This window comes from Myripristis murdjan, chromosome 6 (genome assembly GCF_902150065.1).
Source record: "Myripristis murdjan chromosome 6, fMyrMur1.1, whole genome shotgun sequence".
In the NCBI taxonomy this organism is placed as follows: domain Eukaryota; kingdom Metazoa; phylum Chordata; class Actinopteri; order Holocentriformes; family Holocentridae; genus Myripristis; species Myripristis murdjan.
In genome coordinates this window covers 16,878,234-16,899,400 of record NC_043985.1, presented here as the reverse complement: position 1 = coordinate 16,899,400, position 21,167 = coordinate 16,878,234, and the positions used below count along the sequence as shown (strand labels likewise).

The window sequence follows — 21,167 nt, the reverse complement described above, 5'->3', positions numbered from 1 at the left end:
CTTCAGCTTTCATTGCTTAATGAAGTTTTTTTTTTGAGTGTTTGATGGAAAATGATTCTGAATTATTACTTTATACATTATGCATATTCCACACCAAATGCAATCAAGTTGATCAAAAACTATAGAGTGTGTATGTGTGAGAATGTGTGGGGTGGGAGATGAAGTGAGAGTCTGTGTCGAGAGAGTTAATTCCTGAACTCTGGTGTACAGCAGCCCTATGACAGTGGCTATACTAATGGAAATAACAGCTTGTGGGGCGGGGAATGGTTTGCAGGATTTACTGTTGGGATAGTCATTCTATAGTGACAGTGCTGGATCGGCATCTGGAGCACTGTTGAAGAAAGATGTTACAGGCACGATGAGAAGTATTATGAAATGGGTATCTCCGCCCACAGCCCCCACCCTAACAGGGAGAAAAAATACCAGTCCAGTGTCTCTATAGATGACAGCGTCAGTGTTGTGGTACAACTCTGAAAGGAGCCACTTGGGATGACAAGATGATCTTCGGCCTTGAACAGGAGAGACATTTTTCAGCTGATAACTTGACTGCAACCTGTGGAAGGTGATCTATTCTATATGAGAGAGAAACTGTTTGATGAACTCTGCTGAAGTTGTCATTTAACATGCCGTTTCCTTAAATATCCAAGATGCTTTGATGGAACTACATACAGGTTTTGGGTGCCTGGCACTCCGAAACAATGGCGTAGACTCACCATCTGAAGCAGAGATACCTGCGGAGATATTACCAGGATATTTTCAAGGCATGTTCATAAAACGAGCAAATGATCTTCTGTAAGGGGATTTGGAGATGGATTGAACTGCCCTTCTTGGTGCTCCATATCTGCGTGGATATTCTCTCAGGATAGGATCAGACAGATCCTCAACTCATTACTGGCAACATGCCTTACCATGATGAAGAGTACCCAGGTCAGCCACTCTGGCAGTCTGTGCTGCTGTTCTGCTGTAAGGGTATGATCGAAGGCATCATGGTCATACTCTTCTTCTGGCTGCTGGTGCAGGTTCTTTTCACCAAGCAATTAGAAGGTATGTTGTATTTATTTTAGGGAGTAATTGAACTAAAATAATATCAATATATTGTGTGATGATATCTTGCGATCTTCTAGGTATCTTCTGATATCTTGCAAATCCAGGGTCTGCATGTGGATGAATTAAATTGGTGATTTTTTTCTCATGTCTACAGTTCACCTCCAGATCCTGCTTATGGTTGGCCTGATCGTTTTTTGTCTGTGCTTGATCCTGGGATGTATTATGTGCTGGAGGAAGAGTAAGATTTGTCCTTTGAATGACAAAGAGCCTGTGACGTCAACACCTGCTGAACCCGTGACCCTTGCCCAGAGCCCACCCCTGTCAGCCACCACAGCAGTTGCCAGGCAGCAATACGAGGAGCTGGATGGAGATATTATGGAGTACCCTTCCACGTTCAGCAGTCCTGCACCTTCTCACCATGAATTTTCCTCTCTGCCGTTCTCTTCTCGTGCCCATGTTACATCTGAATGGAAGGAGCACCCAAAGTCCTACTTTTCCCTGCGCCGCCTCAGCACCCCACCGTTAACATCCCCCCTCTATAAGCCCATAGATAACAGCCATACTTCTTTGCCTACACTTCCCAAATTGGGACTATTGTCCAAAACACGCAAGGTCCTCGAGAGGCGCTGCACTGTGACTGGAGATAGCATTTCCTATACTGAGCGTAGCAGGCTCACCAGCACCGGTGCCGGTTCTCCCTCCCTGACTGAGGATCCGATACCACTGGCTCCACTGACCTATGGCTCCAGTGCCAGCTGCAGACAGCCTGCCTCACCAATCCCTTGCCTCCACTTCACTATGGCCTTCTCTCCAGAGCAGCAAACCCTGACTGTGACTATTCTCAGCTTGACTGGGACTCCCCACAGACTGGAGGATGTGTCTGTGCTGGGCAGCCTGCCTCCTCTGTACCCCTGTCCCATACAAGCCTCCACCCAGCGCAGCCTCAGTCTTGAACCCTATAGCCTGATGTTGGTTTTGAAGGTGAGCTCTGTTAAGGAACTCCAAAGATGCGTTCTGAGAATAACTCTGTACACGCGGGAGCTGCAGACCCTGAAAGGCTCCACATTGGGTGAACTGGAAGCCCAGTGTGGAGGAAAAGACTGGAAAGCTGATCACCCACTACACTTCACTAAAGAGCTTAGCCCAAACAAGTGGATGCTAAAAAAGGTAGCAGTCTACTGAATCTACAGCTGCAAGAGGGACATGAATTTCTGACAAAAGATACACAAAGATTGTCAATTGAAATGTTTTGAAAAGATCATTACCATGGAAAAAATAGCATGCAGAAAACTCAGAAATTTAATATTTTTTTTATGTACTTCTAGCCTACATTAGCCGTGTGTTGTAGTATTCTTTTCAAAGCACAAGCCTTATAATACTTTGTCGACTGATTTTAAATTTTCTCTGTGCTCTTTGACCTTTTGCCCTTTCACAGCAGAGTGTGAACTCCCAGGATGCACTGATGAGCAAGGGGCTTAGCTGCCCACCACAGATCTTAGGTCAGCTCTTCATTGTGCTTCAATATCAGAATCTGGTCCACCGCATCAAAGCCATGGTTCTCAGAGGAGATAACCTAGCCAGCCTCACTCACATGCCTGCAGCACCAGGTAAAACCAGCGTTCAATGTGTGGCCTCTTGGAGTTGACAAAATCTATGTTTACCCAAAGAGATCCCTTAAGGACATGCATGGAGACATTAGATAAGCCGTGTGGGCGGAACTGATTTTTTTTTTTTTTTTTTTTTTTTTTTTGCTTTTCAGGGGCGGCGGTAAAGTAAGTCACTATGTTTGCTTTTAATGTTTGGGGATTAAATGATGTCTTACAGGATACGAAAGCGGCAGGAGATCATCCCTTTTTTAATGACATTGTGGTTTAATCCCTCTCTATTCACAATCCTCCAGAAAATGTTCCAATCCCCTCCAACATCTAGATCTCTGATCTAACAGATCTGGTCTTGGTCTGCATTAGCCTGTCTAGGCAGATTTTTACTGCAGACAGGCATATCCTACATTGTAATGCATGGCCATTACATTTATGATATCTGTTTCCTTTTCAGTGTGTCACATAAATATGATTGGGGAACATATTTTTTTTATTTTCTTAGTGTTCTTCGTTATAATTATTCAGCTCAGCATTCTGCTAGGGTTAGGGTTTATACACAGAGTTATATAGGGCTTGTACTACCTGGATTATTATCTCCACACTTTAGAAATGAAGAAAAAATTGAAAGATTTCTTTTTGTTTTTTTGTTTTTTGTTTTTCTTAGGATCAATTTATCCTAAGCTATCCTCTTACTTACATAATAATGGATAGTATTTCATCTTATTTATTTAAGGGTGTTTATGCTGAGGCTGCATAAACACCCTTGTCTGATGTAATATTCCAACAATTTCTCAACATGAATTTTTTTTAAATTTTTGATTCAGATAACTCTGATGTAGTAGCCCTGATGCATAAAACACATGCATATAAATATAAATAAAAAATATGTGTGGATATAAATGGTCGTGGGACAGCAAAACAAAACAAAAAGGCCTTATGGTATGCTGCAGTGGTGGAAAATGTCTTCAAATCCTTTACCTAAGTACAAATAGCCAAACCATAATGGAGGAATACTCCAGTAAACGAGTGTCCTGCCTTCACAATTTTACTCATGTCAAAGAATGTAAGTATACAAATAAATGTAAAATATACATAGGTACCAAATGTAAAAGCAGACATTGTGAAGAATTCTTTTCAAACTGTTAAATTATTGATGCATCCATCCATCTCTATAGTGTTAACTTTCAACATTTCAACTCTATAGTGTTAACTTTCAACATTAACAGTGTATCATATTTTTTTGTTGTGCATGTGAAAGCTTACTCTGCATAGTAGTAACAACATATTACTGCAGTGTAAGAAAAAGTACAAGATTCCCATTTTAAATGTAGTGAAATAAAAGTATAAAGTCTAACAAAACAGAAATAGGAAATAAAAATAAGTGCCAGTACAGTATTAAATAATGAACATTGTTATTTTCCACCTGGTATGTTAAGGTAGGTAATTTTGCCAATCAAACCAGACAATTAACAGTATGAGATGGACATTAGTAGCTAGTATCTGTTCAGTATATGTAAGATATTTGCATCCTTGTCTATAGATTATCATTTGATGATCAATCTGCGGCATGAGGGAGTGGTGATCGGCACCAGGGAAAGCAAAGGAGGGTCCAACACTGTGTGGAATACGCCTTTCCTGTTTGACCTGCCTCCAGGAGACGTTAGCCAGCTGCCCCTCATGATGGAGTTCATCATCATGCAGGTCAGAACTGCTTTGGCGGCTTGTCTACTCAGAATATTATTTCGTTGCAGATTTTTTTTTACCCAAAAGAAATGATTACATCTGTATTTCAACCACCCTGTAAAGTGAATGAAAAATCCCTCTGAAGACTCCTGCTCCTTTCCTGTCTGACAGGATCAGGCCCATTCAAAGAGCACAGTGCTTGGGCGGGTCCTGATTGGATCAGAGGCTCCAGAGGCGGGACGTGCACACTGGAGGGACATGTGCAGCCAGGGCCAGGTGGAGAGGGCACGTTGGCACACGATACAACCAGAGCCTCTGTAAAACTCTGCCAGAGAGGTCTGTGCTGTAAAACCTATTTTGTGCTCAGTGGGTCAGAGATGTGAACCCCGTCAAACTCTGCGGGCACTGGAATATCCAAAATGGGGCATTATACTGTAGGTCACCTTCGCCATAAACTCCACACAGCTGTGCTCAGCCATATCACATTACACATTTTACTGATGCTTCCCATATGATGGGTGGATAGCTGAGCAATTAGAGGGGAAGGCAGGATTGAGTAGTGCTTTGCTTTAAAATGGCCTAAATACAGAGTATTAACCTGTGTATTAACCTATGGGAGAGTATTGTAAATGCATAGTGTTACTGTAAGTACTTAATGAAAATCTCTCTCAGGCCTACATCACTTTCAAAGGGGCAACATGTAAGTACAATTTTCAATAAGTATTTACACACTGGTACTTTGTGCAGAACTTTTTCATATGTGTTTATAGGCCTATTATAAGCTTATTGTGAGTGTTATCTAGGATTAGCATAAAAAACTTACTGAGCTGTGCACAATTTTGGGAATTACTTTTCAAGCAAAAATCACTAATTCACTAATGACTGACTATTAAATTAGATGTGTTAAGAAAATGCTCCACAGATTTTTTTTTTTTTTTTTTTTCTGTTGTTGCAAGACCATCAAGCCATGTGGCTATACAAGCCAAAATAATAGTAATAAAAAGTCATTTAACATTTTTCATGCCTTTATTGATACACTAAGTTTATATTTCTAATGGAAACAATCACTACATTTTATAAATTTAATACTGATTTACCATAGCAAATATCAGTTTTATACCTGATCAACGTACATATTGTTGAAATTCTTGTTCTGAATCCAATGATACCAAGCATTTGATAAACTAGTTTTATTAAATATAGACATTTGTATATCAGGTGTTATGCAACAATTTTTAGGTTTCAGCTGAAAAATACAAAACCCTTATTGTAAAAAAAAATGTCGCCAGAGAGTCCTTATTAATAACTACTACAAATAAGAAAAAACAGTTCAGTGGCGTTTGATGGATTTTAAAAAATCCCAACGGCGTTGTGCTCATCTCAGCCAGCACGATAAGTCCTGTGAAGGGTTAATGAGAGCGAGAAAACACATGGAATGCCATTCATCTCTCTGTCAGAGAATACTGACAGAAAAAAAATGTAAGGGTTAGTGAACTTATGATATAGTCTACATACAGAAATATCATATTAAACAAATACTGTATGGCTTCACTGTCAAATTTATTTCTATAACCCTTCATCACAAATCCGTGACGACAAGCTGGAGTGACACATTTCATCGTTCAGTTGATGTGCAGGTAACGTGAAGCACACAATGTACATTTCATACTCTCATGTATCTTTCTCTGTTAATGCATAATTCTTGGCAGATAAATCCAAATGCTCTTGTCAGCTGTAGAATTTTATAAATGGAAAAATGATGTGCATAACCATATCATAACTATCAATACTACTGTCTGAAATAAAACGATTGAAATTGTTGCCAATGTATTTTATTTTTCATCACTGTAATTTTCTCTGATGAACGTTAGATTGACATGACTGCAAAAATACCAATCATCCTACTTCGGGGTTAAAAAGCATCAACCAAATGTTCACTGTTAGCAGAACACTAATGTCAATGTGATTAGTTCTTAACACACCTTCTTTTTTTTTATTTTTAAAAATAGCTGTGTGATTTTTGTCCATATGAGCTGAACACCATAAAGCTCGTGCCCTCTGAAGAACTGCCTCTATACAGTAGAATTTTACAAACTTTGGCCCAATGCTGAACTTTTCAGGAGGTGTCATGCTTCTTGACATCTTCCTCATCCTCATCTTCATCGGGACTATAGATATCTACAAGCCTGGCCTGGAATATTCCATCTGGATAGAGGCAGGGCACCGTCCCAAGCAGGTCACCCTCAGCTGAAGACGGGGATAGACTTGGCACCCCAGCATTTGAAGACTTCTCTGATACAGTTTCTGCGGGCAGCTGTGGCACAGAGGCATGAAAGCCCTGGATCAGCTGCAGGAATCTTAGCTTGGCTAAATAAAAAGAGAGAGAGCGAAAAAAGTGGAAAAATAATTAAAACATACCTAGATAAAGCTGTGTTACATGGACAAATCCTTTATCAAAATAGGATTCAAAGTGGAAGAGATGGAAGGCTCAGGTAGATAAAAGAGGCAAATGAAATCGGACCAGGGACTTATCCACTCAATGGATTCTCTGTCAAAGTAGTTTCTCATTTTCGTATTTTATTAAATAACATGTTCTACATCAGATATTGCTGTTATGCATTTCTATTTGTGGATATGCCCCTGCTGGAGATTAAAGTGTAAATCATGTTGTATGCATGCAGATTGCTGTCCAGACAAAGACGGCTGTGCGCACACCCAAACAAACCACAGTGGCTCACAGAGTAAAAGTTGAAGAAATTAACTATACTTTTAAAATATTTGTTTATTCATTCATTCATTCATTCATTCATTCATTTTGGCTAAGCAGGGCCTTTTCACAGGTCTAAACGTTGCAATATAGAAATCTATAAGGGAGCTCTAAAATTCAGTGCGGGATTAACTTCTTCAACTTTCACACAGATTACTCCGAAAGGGTCAGCACAATGAACTCCCCCACATGGGCACAGATAAAAGCACACATCCTTACTGATTACACTGACTCATACATAACTTCACCTTGCAGGAGCGTCTCATTTTTTCCCTTCAGATTGATGATTTCCACACTTAAAGCTGACATCTGGCAGAGGAGACAATGATGTTTTTTTAGCTCTTCCTTCATCTGTTGTGACAGGGTGTGAATGCTTATTTTTTTAACATGTTATATTTACAACTCATTAAGACCTTTTTCATGGAAGGTTGAACTGCATTTCATGCTTGAAGGCTATGTTAATCAATATTTAATACCTTCTTAAACCCTTAAATTTAGAGAATTCATATTAAGACATTTAAGACTTTTTGAGGACTTTGGGACAGTCCGTATCATATTTTGATTCGATGTTACTGACACATCTAATTATAACTTGCCTTGTATTGTCATGCTATGGTAATAGCTCTTAAATACGAGGCAGGGATACACTGTAACGCTTGCCTATCCTCTGGTGGTTGAGTCAGATGTGCTGCAGCCATGCTTGTGAGTGGGTCCCTCCTCTGCTTCAAATCCGATTATTTACAGAGTAGAAAGAGTCATATGTGAGATTATAGCTGTGCTGCATTTCACATAGAATCCACGTTGTGATGCAGCCACTGCGACACCCCTCCCCATGTATGCTTTTTGATTAAGACAAGCCGGGATTAGTGCTGTCTGCGCATATGTGTGTGTGTATGTGCGTGAAATACAATCCTAATGATTGCCGGGGGAGCTCCTGTTAATTTCAGAGTGTAATTTGAGAGTGCAACATGTGTATTAATGATATTAATTTCTAGAGGTACAGACGCTAATTTAGACTTTAGCTGACATCCTAGCACACAGTCATTCAAATAAGGATGCTTGTGTGCTGGCTGGAGGCTTGATAATTACACTCCAGGCATTAAGCTGACGTTCTTATCGAGCTGAACTGCTAGAAACTGATTCTCGCACCCATTTAAATGGAAGAACTGCCAACCTGGTGGCTCTGATGGTGGAGCTCTTCCTTGTCGTGTGCCACTTGTTGTAGAGCTCCCTTGTCACCTCCTGGCTGATCAGTGTCTTCCTCCTCCTCCTCCTCCTCCTCCTCCTCAGACACTGGCATCAAACCTGCCCCCTGCTGCCAGTTCCTCCTGGCGGCTCCTTGAAGCTCCTGTTGTCGACGCCTCTGGCTGTGCAGCGTGTCAAGTGCCGTCTGAATGAGAATGAAAAGCAACATGCGCACTTCAGACTTGTTATAATTTTGTATTTTTTATTAGTTGTTATTTTTATTTAGTTTTTCATTTTTGTTTTTTGTTCCAGTTAGTTTCCAGAGCAGGGTTGCTCATTTCAGTTTGGTTGTTATTGTTTAAAAATGTTAAGCTTTAGTTTAGTTTTAGTATTACTTTTAATTTTTTATTATTATAATATGGGGGATGTTTCTCAAGGGCAAGACTGAATTAGTTCAGAATAGGTATTACAATACAAACACTTTGTGAAAGCAGTTAGCTCCCAGTCATGTAGACGGCCCAGTCTCAAGCCCCTCAAGAACCCCTGGTGGCCCCCATACCCTCCATTTGAAAACTACTGTTTTATTTAAACCCTCATATTTATCAGTTTTGATTTACCTCAGCACAAGGCTTCTTACCTTGACAGCTTCGGATTTAGGGACCCAGTCTTTCAGTGAGGAGCCTCCAGTCTGAGCTGCTGCTGAACCCGTCTCCTTCCCTCCCCCTTGTCGCTCCTTAAAAAGGCTTTTTAACTGAAAAGGTGGACACATCCCACTTGTGAGAGCCGTATCTTACCATTCATAACAGATAAATCAGTTCAACTCATTTTGCCAGGCACTCTGTGTACCTGCTCAGTGACCATCCTCCTCTGTTTGTCCTGCTCCACATGAACTGGACGGAGAGTTTTATCTGTCTTGCTTTCAAGAGATGAATTCTCACCTTTACCCTGTGGAAAAGGGAAAGCTATCATTTATTATATCCACCAGGCCATATTTAGAAGTCTTCTTTTTATGAAGTTTATTGTGTTTACCGGGTAAAGCTGCCTTAGTTTTTGCAGCCTCTGAACAGCCAGGTTGTTCTCAGGCTGCAGCTGGTGGGCCCTCTTCCTGCTCTCTGACACCACAGAGGACCACAGAGGAGGGATATTTTCAGAGCTTAGTCGGTGAATACAATTAGTATGTCATCATGAGTAGCTTTTCTCAAAGTAGGCCCCTACCTTGTGGCTCAGCCCTCAGTGAGTCAGTGGTCAGAACATCTGCTAGGCCCCCATCATCTTGATTGTCTCCAGAGGCATTTCCCTTTAACTTCACAGCACCATGACAGACAGAGTAAAACAAGATGAGATAATGCTGTTCTGGATATTTCTCTTCTTAGCGGCTTACAGATTAATGCACTATAAGTTTACTGTACCTTTAGCTCCAGTGCAGAAATCTTGACTTGTGCCTCCATTTTTTCGGCCTCTCTAAGCCTTTCCAAACTCTCCAAAGCATTCTCTCTGTCAAAGTAAAGATGAGGGCCTATAACATCCTCTGTTTCTGATTTTTGAGACAACTACTTCTCCATCTTTGATACTTTGGTCTGTTTACATACTGACGAATCATGCTATAGATCAAGGAGGCATACTTTCCCCTCAGCTCCTTCTCTCTGTGAGACAGTTGCAGCTCCAGCTTTTCAACCTCACTGCTGTGCAAACACACCTATTGATCAGGAAATTTGCAGCAAATATAATAACATCCAAAACTCCTTAATGCACGACAAGTAAGTTTTTTTCTTTCCCAATTTTTTTTCTTATATTTAAGTTGTTTGACAAATAGGATAAAGATGTGGATATATGTGTTGGAGCACAGATATGACGTAGGGTGTATGTTTGACCTGTCCTCTGGCTGACTGAAGCTCCTGCTGCAGCTCCTTAAGCTCAGTGTCTCTGGTCTGCAGCATGTCCCATACTTTCTGAAGCTCCACTTGAACCTTGAACCCATTATGCACAATATTCAGTGGTTGATACATCAAATGCAGCAATGTATGGGCGAAGTGTTTCCAGCTCAGGGAAAGTGGAGCTTGTATCCTCTCCTTGTTACCTGCGAGGGATTGTTTTGGCTGCTACTGGAGTCCGAAGGTCTCTGCCATAATGTAGAGGATCCTGTAGTTGTATGTAATGGTATGCTGAGTCTGAGCAGGCAGAGAGCAGGCAGGTGAGAGACAGAAATAAGACAGAGTTTCATATTTGATATAACTTAGTAGTCTCTTATTCAAAATCTTATATTTGCATATTTGGATTCAAAAAATCTCATTCACTGCCACTCACTCTGTCAGTGTCTGTGTGCCATGAGTCTGCACAGCTTCACCGCCTGCAAATGCACACATGAGCATCACAAGAGTTTAACGCCCCCTTGTGTTTAGTGATGAAAAGAACAGCTACACTCCTCAAGTTAGATCCCCACTTCTGCAGTCATTATGTGTTGTAAAGAATATTCCAGAGATTGCTGAGACCAAGCAAAGCCTGATAAGGACTGCATTTACCTTTGTCTTTCCCCTTGCACCTGTGAAGCAGCGCCTGACTCCTGCTCCTTTCCAGCTCCAGCTCTTGTTTACATGCATCAAGCTCAACTTTTAACAGTGAGTCCTTCTGTATAAAAAAAGGGCATGGTTATATAACCCACATAAATCTACGATTTCCTCAACTATTTAGATTTCTGTGCTCTAATCCTGAGGCAATTGCACAGGGATTAGGTTTCAGGGATTTGCTACCTTGGCTCTGTTCGGCACTGTCTCCATATTAGCTTTGTGCTGCAGCAGACTCTCAATTTCTTCCCTGGGGACAAAAAGATGCACCACCAAGGAAATTAAATGTTTGTGATTTGGACAGTAACTTACTGGTGTGTATACTGTAATGTATACAATGTACTTGTCTTTCTGCCTCTCTCTCTTCAGTATGTCAACCTCAGCTGCCAGTTGTGCTGCCTCCTCTTGGAGCTGAAATGAACAAATTTAGATTAATCTTAGAGACAAAGTAAATGCACAAAGTAAATGTTCAACAGAATAATAAATAGTTTTACCTTACATCTAAGGTCCTTCTTCTTGAGTTCATCCAGCTCTGCCTGTGTGGTGTTTAGGGTCAAAGACACCTCTTGCCATTTTTCATTCCAGTGTGAAGCCACAGCTCTTAATTCCTCTATGGTTTGGACTCTCTGGGCTTCTAGTTTTTGATACTCCTCCACCTGTAGGTGCAGCTTCTCCTCCTTCTCAAGGATCTCAGACTCCAAACACAGGCAGCGATCCTGCACTCTCTGGTTTTCCAATTCAAGAGCATCCCAAGACTCCCTGGAGGAAACAGAGGGCATAACACTTTAGTCAAAGGTAGTAATTCTATCACTTTTTACACAGCGAGCTCATCTTCAACATATTACAAAGAATGTTTGGTCATTTTTTCACCTGAGGTGACAGTACTTTTCCCTCATCTCTGTCAGCTCCGCATGTCCGCCGTCACTCATGCTGCCCGGCAGTTGCTCTTTTCTTCCAAGAGGCTGTGTGCGTTCTGCCTCTTGCTCCGTCACCTGACTGGTGTTGGTAACCTTCTTCGCTGTTAGCTCATGCAGCTCTGACTGTGAGATCTCCAGTCTCTGCTTGACCACTTCAAGCTCACATGTCAGCTTTTTATTTAGCTGGTGTAAACACACAACAGGGCTCATTTGAAACAAAGCAGACAGAAATAAGAGCCTGTCAATCTCCCTAGAAAGAGAAAGAGACATTTACAAAGGACACCAACAGGAAGTTCTTACATCTTTAACAGACACCAGTTCTTCCTTTATCAGGGAAGTCTCCTGGTCCTGCTTGTTGTTCTGGGATTTAGCCTCAGCCAGCTGTTCATGGAGGTCACACACTTGGTCTGTGAAGCCCTCCCTGCATTGCTGGACCCTCTCCAGCTGCAGCTGCAGGCTTTGGGACCTCTGCCGCAGGTCTGAATTATCCTGTAGAAGATACATGCTCAAGATCTTGGGTATAATCCCAGAATATGAAATGCTGCTTTTAGATATCAGTCATTGTAGATTAATATTTTCTCAAATTGTAATTTAGACATAATATGATACCTGAATCAGGCGATCCTTGTCTGACAAAGCCGCAGACAATTTAGCCTTTATGTCATTTACATTGTCCTCCAACTTAAGCAATTGAGTGGATAAGAGGGCCTTTTCCTGCACAGAGTTAGAGTTAGACACAGTTAGATAGAGTAATATTTATAGTAATATATGTCAAGTCAGTGATATAATAAGAAAGATAATTTTCCTCATCATAGAGGATGATGTGATGTTAAACCAGAGACGGGTCACTGACCAGGCAGGCTTGGCTGAGCTTGCTGTTAGCCTCACTCAGCTGTTTCTGCACCTCAGTGTGGCTCTGTGTTATGTGGCTAAGCTTCTGGTTCATCTCTTCCACTTGACTCAGCAGCGTCCTCTGTGCCTGGATGCACAGGAACAGAAGAAGAGGCGGCAAACAAATAACTTAGTCGTCTAAAGATCTAAATAGGCTATTGAGTGTAATGAAAAATGTTACTTAAAAAAAAAAGCATCAACATTAGACTCTGAGATTCATGTTTAATGCTGTTAAACAGACCTCTCTTGATGTCTGGAGTTGCTGGAGGGCCTGGCTTCTCTCTTCATCTTGTGTGTTTGCCCTTGCCTCGGCTTCTCGAAGAGCCTCTCTCAGCTTGCACAGCTCCCTGTCCACTTTCTGGTTTTCCTGAATGAAATCCATGTGCAATAACAGCTTTATGTGGCAGCAAAATAGGGAAATTTGTTAAATTGCACATTTTGCAACAGTTACCAGATAGTACATTCATTTAACTGTACACACCTGTCTGTAAACATCCTCTTGAGTCACAGGTAATGCTCTGCCAAACGGCTTATGAGTTTTTTCACTTGAAACAATGCTTCCTCTGTCCATCGTTGACCTCATTTTCAATAAATCCATCTCCAGCTGTAGGACCCTTGGGAATTAATTTCACAACGAAACATCATCATACCTCATTATTCCTTTATTGCATTGATATATTTTGCTACTGTTTCTGCATATTTACTTTTCATGAAGCTCTCCACGCTGTCGGCTCTCCTCAAATCGGGATAACTCAGCTGCCGCCTTCTCCTGCTCAAGAGCACTCACGGCTTCTGCCAGCTGCTGTGGAGCACATCAGTGTGGGGTGAGAGGGATACTGTGTGCCACCAAAACACTCAAACAACACTATCCTAAACAGGAGAATTTTAAAACAACCCTTCTCCCAAAAAATACAAAAAGAGAAAAGAGAGATGCAAAAACACCAGGAAAACAGAAATCTAGTACATAATGTGGTTAATAGTACATATTTCCCCAGACATTTAACTAATATTTTCTATTCTCCTTTTTTTTCTGTTACCTTATGTTTCATGTCCAGTAGCTGTGCAGTGGTAAGGCTGTGCTGCAGCTGTGTGTCTTTGGCTCTCACCAGGTCTGTTTGGCTGTCAAGATGCTCATGAGCCTCCCGCAGCATTTGCACCAGCTCTGCTCGCCTGATGCTACTTTCTTCCAGCGCAGCTCGCAATTCAGGCCCTGGTGACTGATTAAATGATCGTGAAGCACCCTTGGGCGCCAGACAGGACAGTGACTGCCATCGCCTCATGTCTGGGTCCTTGTGTCTGAAGTTACCAGAGCTGCCTGATACGCTGAAACATATGTTCAAATCCATACCAGCAAGCTTTTAATATATCCATTAGATTTAAAGAATCAGAGAAAATGACTGTGGACTGCCCATATGAAGCTGGTAAAACTATATAAATCTTCTCTCACCTAGTGCTGACTTTGGACAGAAAGCCTGATCCAGAAACACTTGCCATACCACACCATGCTGAGGACTAAGAAAGAAAGACACTTAAAACTATACTTTGTGGAGGTGGTTCATTACACCAACAAAGCTGAGCCGGTTCTTACCTGAGCTGTAAAGCGAGATCTCGTGTCCCACATGTTGAGATCCGTAAGGGAAAGGGGACTTGTAGGTCTGAATGAGTTTCTAAAAATCTCGGAGTGTCCTTCTGAATCCCAGTCATCAGTGTTCTTTTTAGGGGATAGGCTGCAGTCTTCATCTTTCCACATGTCTGTCCAAGTGCAAGAGGAGACAGGGATAGATTCTCACACAACAGTGTCAATTCCAAGTGGGTCGGTCATTTGTCTTTTTCCAGTGTAATAATTTCCAGTGTTGGCTTGGTGATCAAAAACAAGTTTCAACAATGCACAACTTATGACATACAAAAACTATTGCCTTTGTAACATATTCTGTATTAATTCACTGTGCATTTCTGCATAAATTAACATAAGCAGGCATGATTTAAAAAAAAAAAAAAAAAAAAAAGAGAAGAGAATAAAAGCAAGCGCATATTCTGACGAAACCTGTTAGATTTAACAGCTATCCACAGTCTGTACTGACTGTCTCTCCTGTACCTTGCTGCAGAAACCCTCTCCTGTCCCCTCGGCACTGCTCATTTGCTTTGCTTTAAACCCCTCAGCTGCTTTGATTGCAAGCGGTGGAGTGTACAGCCCTTGAACCAAGTATCCATGGTAACCTATATACACAGGGTGCAGTTGGGAGGGTGTGCCATACTCTAACGCGACTGAGAGAGTCTTCACATGACCTCACTGGCTCAATCTGCTGCTGGCCACTGCTGACATGAGTTGTTATCATTTGTTTTACCCCCCCAACCACACACACACACACACACACACACACACACACACACACACACACACACACAACCCTAGGTAATGCTGGAAAAGCAAATGTTAAATATAGATAAGTTTTTCAAATGGGTTTCCCACTTCATTTGCATCCGAGCTAGCTTATTGTGAATGACAAATTGTCAAAAATTATCATAAACATGTTAATTCTCTACAGCTCAGTCTGAAATACTGCATGCTCCTGACTAAATCCTAAGTTATGACAGAGGCAGCTCAGAGCATATCTGTGACTGGCTTTAGGCATCACCTCACATACTTTAATACTTCAAATAGCCTACAACAAGGTTCACTACTCTATCACTCAACACGACGTCAGAAACGACTCAATATTTGTGACATTTCCATAAAAATACAATATAGCGTTACATTGAATATTTTGACAACCAACAAACATAATTTATCTGATTTAACTGGTGTCAAGTTGCGTGAAATATGCCAGTCGCCTGCAGTGAAGTCTGTCATCCACTTCCCACTCCTGCTGTTGGCTGTCGGTCTCTTATTTTGAAGTATGGCTCTCGCCGTTTCTTCACATCGGAAGTAGTAAGCCACAGAGGCCAGTAGCAGCATTTGTCGACAAACGAAGCTAAGCAGCTAGCAGTTTCAACACCTTTCACTGCGGTGTTAAACTAGCCAGTTTATTTATCATTTGTGCTGTTGGAGAAAAGACTCTTCATCGCCGACGCTCAGGTCTTCAATCAAAAGTAAATTGTTTTTTCCTCTTAAAATTAGACTGTACACAACGAGCTAAAGCTAGCGCTTGTTAGCATAGCCGTTAGCTAACACCAGTTAGCTTTAGCAATGTCCACATTGTTGTAAAGATTATTACGTGTGCTAAGTTGCTACAAGTGTAGCACAATGCAGCAATAATTTCGCTCTTTAACGTTTTTTTTTTCTGTCCTTTAATGTTGTGTAGACGAGATGGCTGCAGATTGGTTGGGCAGCTTAGTGTCAATAAATTGTGGGGCAACACTGGGGGTCTATCAAGGAGAGGTGTCATCTGTGGACCAGTCCAGCCAGACCATCTCCCTCAGACAGCCCTTCCACAATGGTGTCAAATGCCCCGTCCCTGAGGTCACTTTCAGGTAAAGTTCAATGTCAAAGCCTATGCACTCTTAACTGTGTTTTTGTAGACTAGCTGGTTGACTCCTAGGGTTGTTTCCTGTGGCTGAAAAGGAGTTATCTGTTATTATGCAGTGCCATGGATATTAAGGAGCTAAAGATTTTGGACATCCGGAATGGCAGTGGTGGGAACAGCTCTTCTGCACCTACAAAGGTAAGCAGTGCTCCAGTTGCGGTCCCCAGGGTTGACCCCAGGTCTCAGGAAAAACTGAACTCCCCACAACACTGCTCAAAAAGTTATGGAGAGCGTCATCTGGACATACCCGGTCAACCGAAAGGATTTCGCCGAAGACATAACTCCTGTAAGTCCCAGAATAGTTAGTACAGCTGATTCTTATACATTGACCGTTTGTTGTATTTGCTGGTTATTGTGGTGAAGACATTTATCATGTTTTCTTGTCTCATCAGGGTCGTCTAGTAGTCGAGGGGCAAACCAGGTCACTCCCAAGAAAAATGGGGTGAAAAATGGTGGTAACCAGATGAAGCACAGGGATGATGAATGTTTTGGGGATGGCGTGGATGACGAACTGGATACTGACTTTGATTTTGAGGGAAACTTGGCTCTGTTTGATAAAGCAGCAGTTTTCTCGGAGATTGACACATCGGAGCGTCGTGGCAATGGCGCAAGGTCACGTGGTACACCGCAAGAGCAGACACCCTCACGTTACCGTCATGACGAGAACATTCTGGAGGCCAAACCCATTGTATACAGACAGATTACTGTACCACAGCCTGGGGCCAAAGAATACTGCACTGGTAAGTGTTTCACTTGACGAGCACATGATAAAACGGTACTGAGGACAGATGAACAGTAATAAAATGCTCTTTTGCTTTTTCTTTTATTTATTCCACACAGACTCTGGCCTCTTTGTACCCAGTATATCATATGAACTACACAAACGTCTGCTGTCAGTCGCAGAGCGGCACGGTCTCTCGCTGGAGCGGAGGCTAGAGATGACAGGGGTGTGTGCTAGCCAGATGGCTCTGATGCTGCTGGGGGGCCCCAACAGGTAAGAATTTAGCTGTAGTTTATATGCACAGCACAGTGGCCAAGTAGTGTTTAGTAAATGACAGAAACAGTCAGTAATGTATTGACTACCAATTTTCAGTGCTGTTTAGTAAAAGTCACCTCTCATCTATGCAATGCATCCATCCAATATGGTTCAGGTTTATATATAGTCCTTAATCACTAATCAACGTTTACAGTCTCAAAGGGCTTTACAGGCCAACATTTCATAGAAAACAATCCCCTGACTTGAAATCAAATGCAGCCAAAGAAACTGAAGTCAGATCTTAGCTATCAAAATGATGGAACATAAGACCAAAAGAAAAGAACAAACATAACATACAGCAAATGTTTGTAATGTACCATTAACTGTAACAGAAAAGACTTTTTTCACAGCAGCCATTTTGACATGAAATACAAAGGTAAAGTGTACCAGAGCCCTTTCACTGTGCCGGTGTGAACAAGACCAGGACCTTGGCTCTGTTAGACCTCAATGGAACAGAAGCTTCATTAGCGTCATTGCTAACACCTGTGTTCACCTGTTGCTCATGTCAAAATGGCTCCTGTGAAAAGGGTCTGTTCAGATTTCTGAGGTAGGATTTTGATTTGGTTTACATATGGTCAGAGAGAATATATGGTGGCCAGCAAGGTCTAAGTTTAAGATCAAGAAAAGATACAAAGACTGCATATATCAGAGGCATTCAGATGTTGTTGTTCCAAAAAGTTATCAGACAAAAATGAATTTTATTTACCTAGCAGGTATTTTGACCAAAAACTTCATGTATTTATCATTTTCTGTCCAGGCTGACTCCCAAAAATGTACACCAGCGTCCCACAGTCGCCCTGCTGTGTGGCCCTCATGTTCAGGGGGCCCAAGGCATCAGTTGCGGTCGTCACTTGGCCAATCATGAAGTGGAGGTCATTCTGTTTCTGCCAAATTTTGTCAAGATGCTTGACTCGGTCACCAGTGAGCTCGCACTCTTCAGCAAGACCGGTGGCAAACAGGTGTCAAGTATTAAAGGTGGGCACATATGGAAATGTTATATTTTTTAGTGTACGGTGCTGGTAGCTGTGATCCTGACTTGCTGTCTTTATATACAGAAAGTTTACACAATTTTGATTTGTTAGCTAATACTTGAGATCGAGTGAGTTATTCTCTCTCACTCTGCAGACCTTCCAGATACCCCGGTTGACCTAATCATTAACTGCCTGGACTGCCATGAGAACACGTTCCTGATGGATCAGCCGTGGTACAGAGCAGCTGCAGACTGGGCAAACCAGAATCGAGCACCCGTGCTCAGCATAGACCCTCCTGTGAGTGGACAAGGACAGGCAGTGGAGGCCAAGTGGTCCCTCTCTCTCTGCCTCCCCCTCCCCCTGGCTGAGGGGGCTGGCAGGGTTTACCTCTGTGACATCGGGGTGCCTCGCCAGGTGTTCCAGGAAGTGGGCATCAAATACCATTCTCCTTTTGGGTGCAAATTTGTCATCCCCTTGCACTCTGCATAGTGGGCCAGATGGTCAATAAGACAGATTGAATTTTTCACCATCCTTAACCATTTGGGTTTGGGGGCCTTATATTTCAGAGCTTCAAGTGTTTTACCACTCACTCATTTTACTCTTAAAGCAGCTGCATGAGTCTGGGACTTATCCTTCATACTTTAGGACCACTGTTTGGTACATCATTTTTACAAGGACTCAGTATATGTGGATGGGATGAAAGAGCATTCAATTCTGGATTTTTACTGATCAACAGATGGCTTGTTTATGACCACACTTAAAACTTCTCCTTTACAAGCTGCAGTAGTAATGTAGGAACCATTGTGTTTACACAATTTTATGAGATAGATGAGAGGACGGATAATTGACAAAAATAGAACTATATCCTAGAGAAATAATACAGCACAGTGTTCACTGCATAAAATGCAATAATTGTTAATAATTGTTCTGACTTAAACTTGCATTGACAAGTTCCGAGTCTTAGCATTATGTAATTGCAGTGCAGTCTATCGATTGAACAATCAGTGAGCCACCATGTAATGCATGGTAATACAATGTTGCAACATTGATCTAGGGTTGACCACAGAAGTGCAGCTTAGAAATGTTATCTGTGCCCCTTTATTTGATGGCATTGCATATTTTCTGCCAAACTTGCAACACTTCCATGTTGTTGGACATTTTCTGTTTTGGGGATAGCTAATACCTTTGCAAAATTGTGATATTCACCAGGAATTCCATTCTTGATGTCTAAAGTAAACATTAGATATTTGGCTTTTATATAACTAATGCCATGACTACAGATTAAACTAATGTTGTATGGGGCAGCTAATGGAGAGATGTCTTCTCTCCAAATATGACCAGTTTTGTTTATTCATGGTAAATCAGGAAGTGATGACAGTGGCTCCATTTAGATGACAAGTACTGCAAAACCTCTTGCATCTAGCCTTTTATCAGTGGTTTAAAAGAAAAAAGTTTATTAACTGAGTTTTGGTACTAAGGTATCAGTTAAGTTTGAATCCAGGTGGATGACACTTAAATTTCATGCTAAACCTTGTAGGTTAGAGGGATAACTGCCTTTGTAGTGAATGTTGTATGAGCTGATAATCTAAGTATCAATAACTAGCATTTTCCAAAGGATAAATGCTCTTGTATGTGACTCTTAATTCGTGCGAGTCCTTATCTACATCTAACAAAAGATTTTAAGACAACATACTGCACTAAGGAGTATCCTCTTTGAACAAATTTGACTGGGATTTTGTTTTTTTGTTGTTGTTTTTTTTTCTCAGTTTTCTTTTAATGAACATATATATGTATAATTGGATATATTATCATAAGCATACATTATCCATATTGTGGGTTATGTATGTTTATGAATGTGACTGTAGCTGGTAATCACTATTGATCTAAGTTAGTGGTAAGTGAGGAGCTCACCATTTTCTCTGCCTTCTGAAGCCTTGAGAGAGATGTTTCCTCTTATAAAATTACATCTCCAGTTTGTTTTTTACCCGTGAAAGCAGAAACCTCCACCCTGGTGCTTCTGATTCAAAACCACACCAGGCTGACATTTGGTTTTCTTACAGAATCTAGGCAACAATGTCCGGGTTAACAAATAGGATATGTTTTATATGCACATCAACCAGTCCTGACTTGAGGGGTGAATCCTGTCTTAAGGAGGTCAGTGTTGTCAGGAAACCACTGAATTTGAACAGCTGAGACTACATACATACAAGATACAAATCAAGGTATCTTTGTTGTACTGTGTGGTATGTCCATAGCTGGCCTCGTTAAATGTGTCATCTCCAGAGTTTCGGATTAATATTGTCATGGTATGTCATTTTTTATCTGTGTACACTAGTCTGCACATAGCTCATGCACTGATTACGTGAAAATAGTTTCTGTGGACAAAGCTGCTGCCTGTTTGAAACATTCCACCGGCGTGATGTGCACCTCACATCTGTTCAGGCAAGCCTGAAAAAAAGGTCAACAAGTGTTACTGGGTATGTCGGACAGGGAGTGAGTTTCTGGGTTGTCGTTGGCCGCCAGGGGGCAGTGAAACCGCACCTCTGATGGCTCGGCACCTCTTCCGTTATTCTGCAACAGAGACAACTCTGTGTTTCACACTTTTCTCTCAATGAACAGTGTAATTTCTTTACGAAATGTGAACAGTCGGATCAGATGTTCGTCTTATTTTTGTTTCCAAAGAATTTTTCTTGTTTATTGAATTAGTTTTTATGTTTTTTCAGTTCTGCAGGAGATCACCATTCATGATCGGCTTTCAGTTCGGTAAAATCGCATGATTTACCTATGGCCAATTTTGTGTCGACAGTTTGACTGTAGAGCTGTTTCCTTTGAGATTTATGTTCACTGTCGTAGTTAAGTTACTTGTGCAAAATACTGTACAACCCTGCTTTGTTATGTCTGCAAGTCAAAACAATTAAAGTTTTCTCCATTCGCCATTAACTTTTGTGAAAATATTCGAAATATTTTACAACAATTACTCGTCC

General features: G+C 41.4%; 3 protein-coding genes across 3 annotated transcripts; 2 read left to right on the top strand and 1 right to left on the bottom strand.

Annotated features, from left to right (window-relative positions):
* Positions 1-356: 356 nt before the first annotated feature.
* Positions 357-6,124, top strand: LOC115360818 (synaptotagmin-4-like). Its single transcript, XM_030053966.1, has 5 exons — positions 357-1,044; positions 1,202-2,214; positions 2,486-2,654; positions 4,189-4,349; positions 4,503-6,124. Exons 1-5 carry the CDS (start codon positions 900-902, stop codon positions 4,650-4,652), a joined length of 1,638 nt encoding a protein of 545 aa, XP_029909826.1. The 5' UTR covers positions 357-899; the 3' UTR covers positions 4,653-6,124.
* A 254-nt stretch (positions 6,125-6,378) lies between these two features.
* LOC115360541 (myosin-11) lies at positions 6,379-14,402 on the bottom strand. Its single transcript, XM_030053516.1, has 25 exons — positions 14,241-14,402; positions 14,100-14,164; positions 13,690-13,975; positions 13,357-13,454; positions 13,134-13,266; positions 12,894-13,019; positions 12,615-12,740; positions 12,371-12,475; positions 12,062-12,250; positions 11,715-11,944; positions 11,339-11,603; positions 11,188-11,255; positions 11,031-11,094; positions 10,803-10,908; positions 10,588-10,630; positions 10,361-10,451; positions 10,155-10,250; positions 9,906-9,979; positions 9,693-9,777; positions 9,499-9,586; positions 9,313-9,395; positions 9,130-9,228; positions 8,921-9,034; positions 8,273-8,488; positions 6,379-6,645 (listed from the first exon to the last, which is right to left on the bottom strand). Exons 1-25 carry the CDS (start codon positions 14,400-14,402, stop codon positions 6,448-6,450), a joined length of 3,210 nt encoding a protein of 1,069 aa, XP_029909376.1. The 3' UTR covers positions 6,379-6,447.
* Positions 14,403-15,587: 1,185 nt separating this feature from the next.
* Positions 15,588-21,123, top strand: edc3 (enhancer of mRNA decapping 3 homolog (S. cerevisiae)). The gene is made up of 7 exons (XM_030053411.1): positions 15,588-15,742; positions 15,955-16,123; positions 16,236-16,462; positions 16,569-16,916; positions 17,017-17,170; positions 17,970-18,187; positions 18,338-21,123. The coding sequence occupies exons 2-7, from the start codon at positions 15,960-15,962 to the stop codon at positions 18,670-18,672; spliced, it is 1,446 nt and encodes a 481-aa protein (XP_029909271.1). The 5' UTR covers positions 15,588-15,742; positions 15,955-15,959; the 3' UTR covers positions 18,673-21,123.
* The last annotated feature ends 44 nt before the right edge of the window (positions 21,124-21,167 follow it).

Excerpts from the sequence above, each read along its gene's own strand:
- LOC115360818 (XM_030053966.1), top strand. The coding sequence starts at position 900 with ATGCCTTACCATGATGAAGAGTACCCAGGTCAGCCACTCTGGCAGTCT. Across the intron at positions 2,215-2,485 it reads ACAAGTGGATGCTAAAAAAG|AGTGTGAACTCCCAGGATGC; the intron begins GTAGCAGTCTAC and ends CTTTCACAGCAG. Across the intron at positions 2,655-4,188 it reads TCACATGCCTGCAGCACCAG|ATTATCATTTGATGATCAAT; the intron begins GTAAAACCAGCG and ends CCTTGTCTATAG.
- LOC115360541 (XM_030053516.1), bottom strand. The coding sequence starts at position 14,402 with ATGTGGAAAGATGAAGACTGCAGCCTATCCCCTAAAAAGAACACTGAT. Across the intron at positions 13,020-13,133 it reads AAGAGGATGTTTACAGACAG|GAAAACCAGAAAGTGGACAG; the intron begins GTGTGTACAGTT and ends GATTTCATTCAG. Across the intron at positions 10,631-10,802 it reads GTGCAAGGGGAAAGACAAAG|GCGGTGAAGCTGTGCAGACT; the intron begins GTAAATGCAGTC and ends GTGCATTTGCAG.
- edc3 (XM_030053411.1), top strand. The coding sequence starts at position 15,960 with ATGGCTGCAGATTGGTTGGGCAGCTTAGTGTCAATAAATTGTGGGGCA. Across the intron at positions 16,124-16,235 it reads GTCCCTGAGGTCACTTTCAG|TGCCATGGATATTAAGGAGC; the intron begins GTAAAGTTCAAT and ends GTTATTATGCAG. Across the intron at positions 17,171-17,969 it reads CTGCTGGGGGGCCCCAACAG|GCTGACTCCCAAAAATGTAC; the intron begins GTAAGAATTTAG and ends TTTTCTGTCCAG.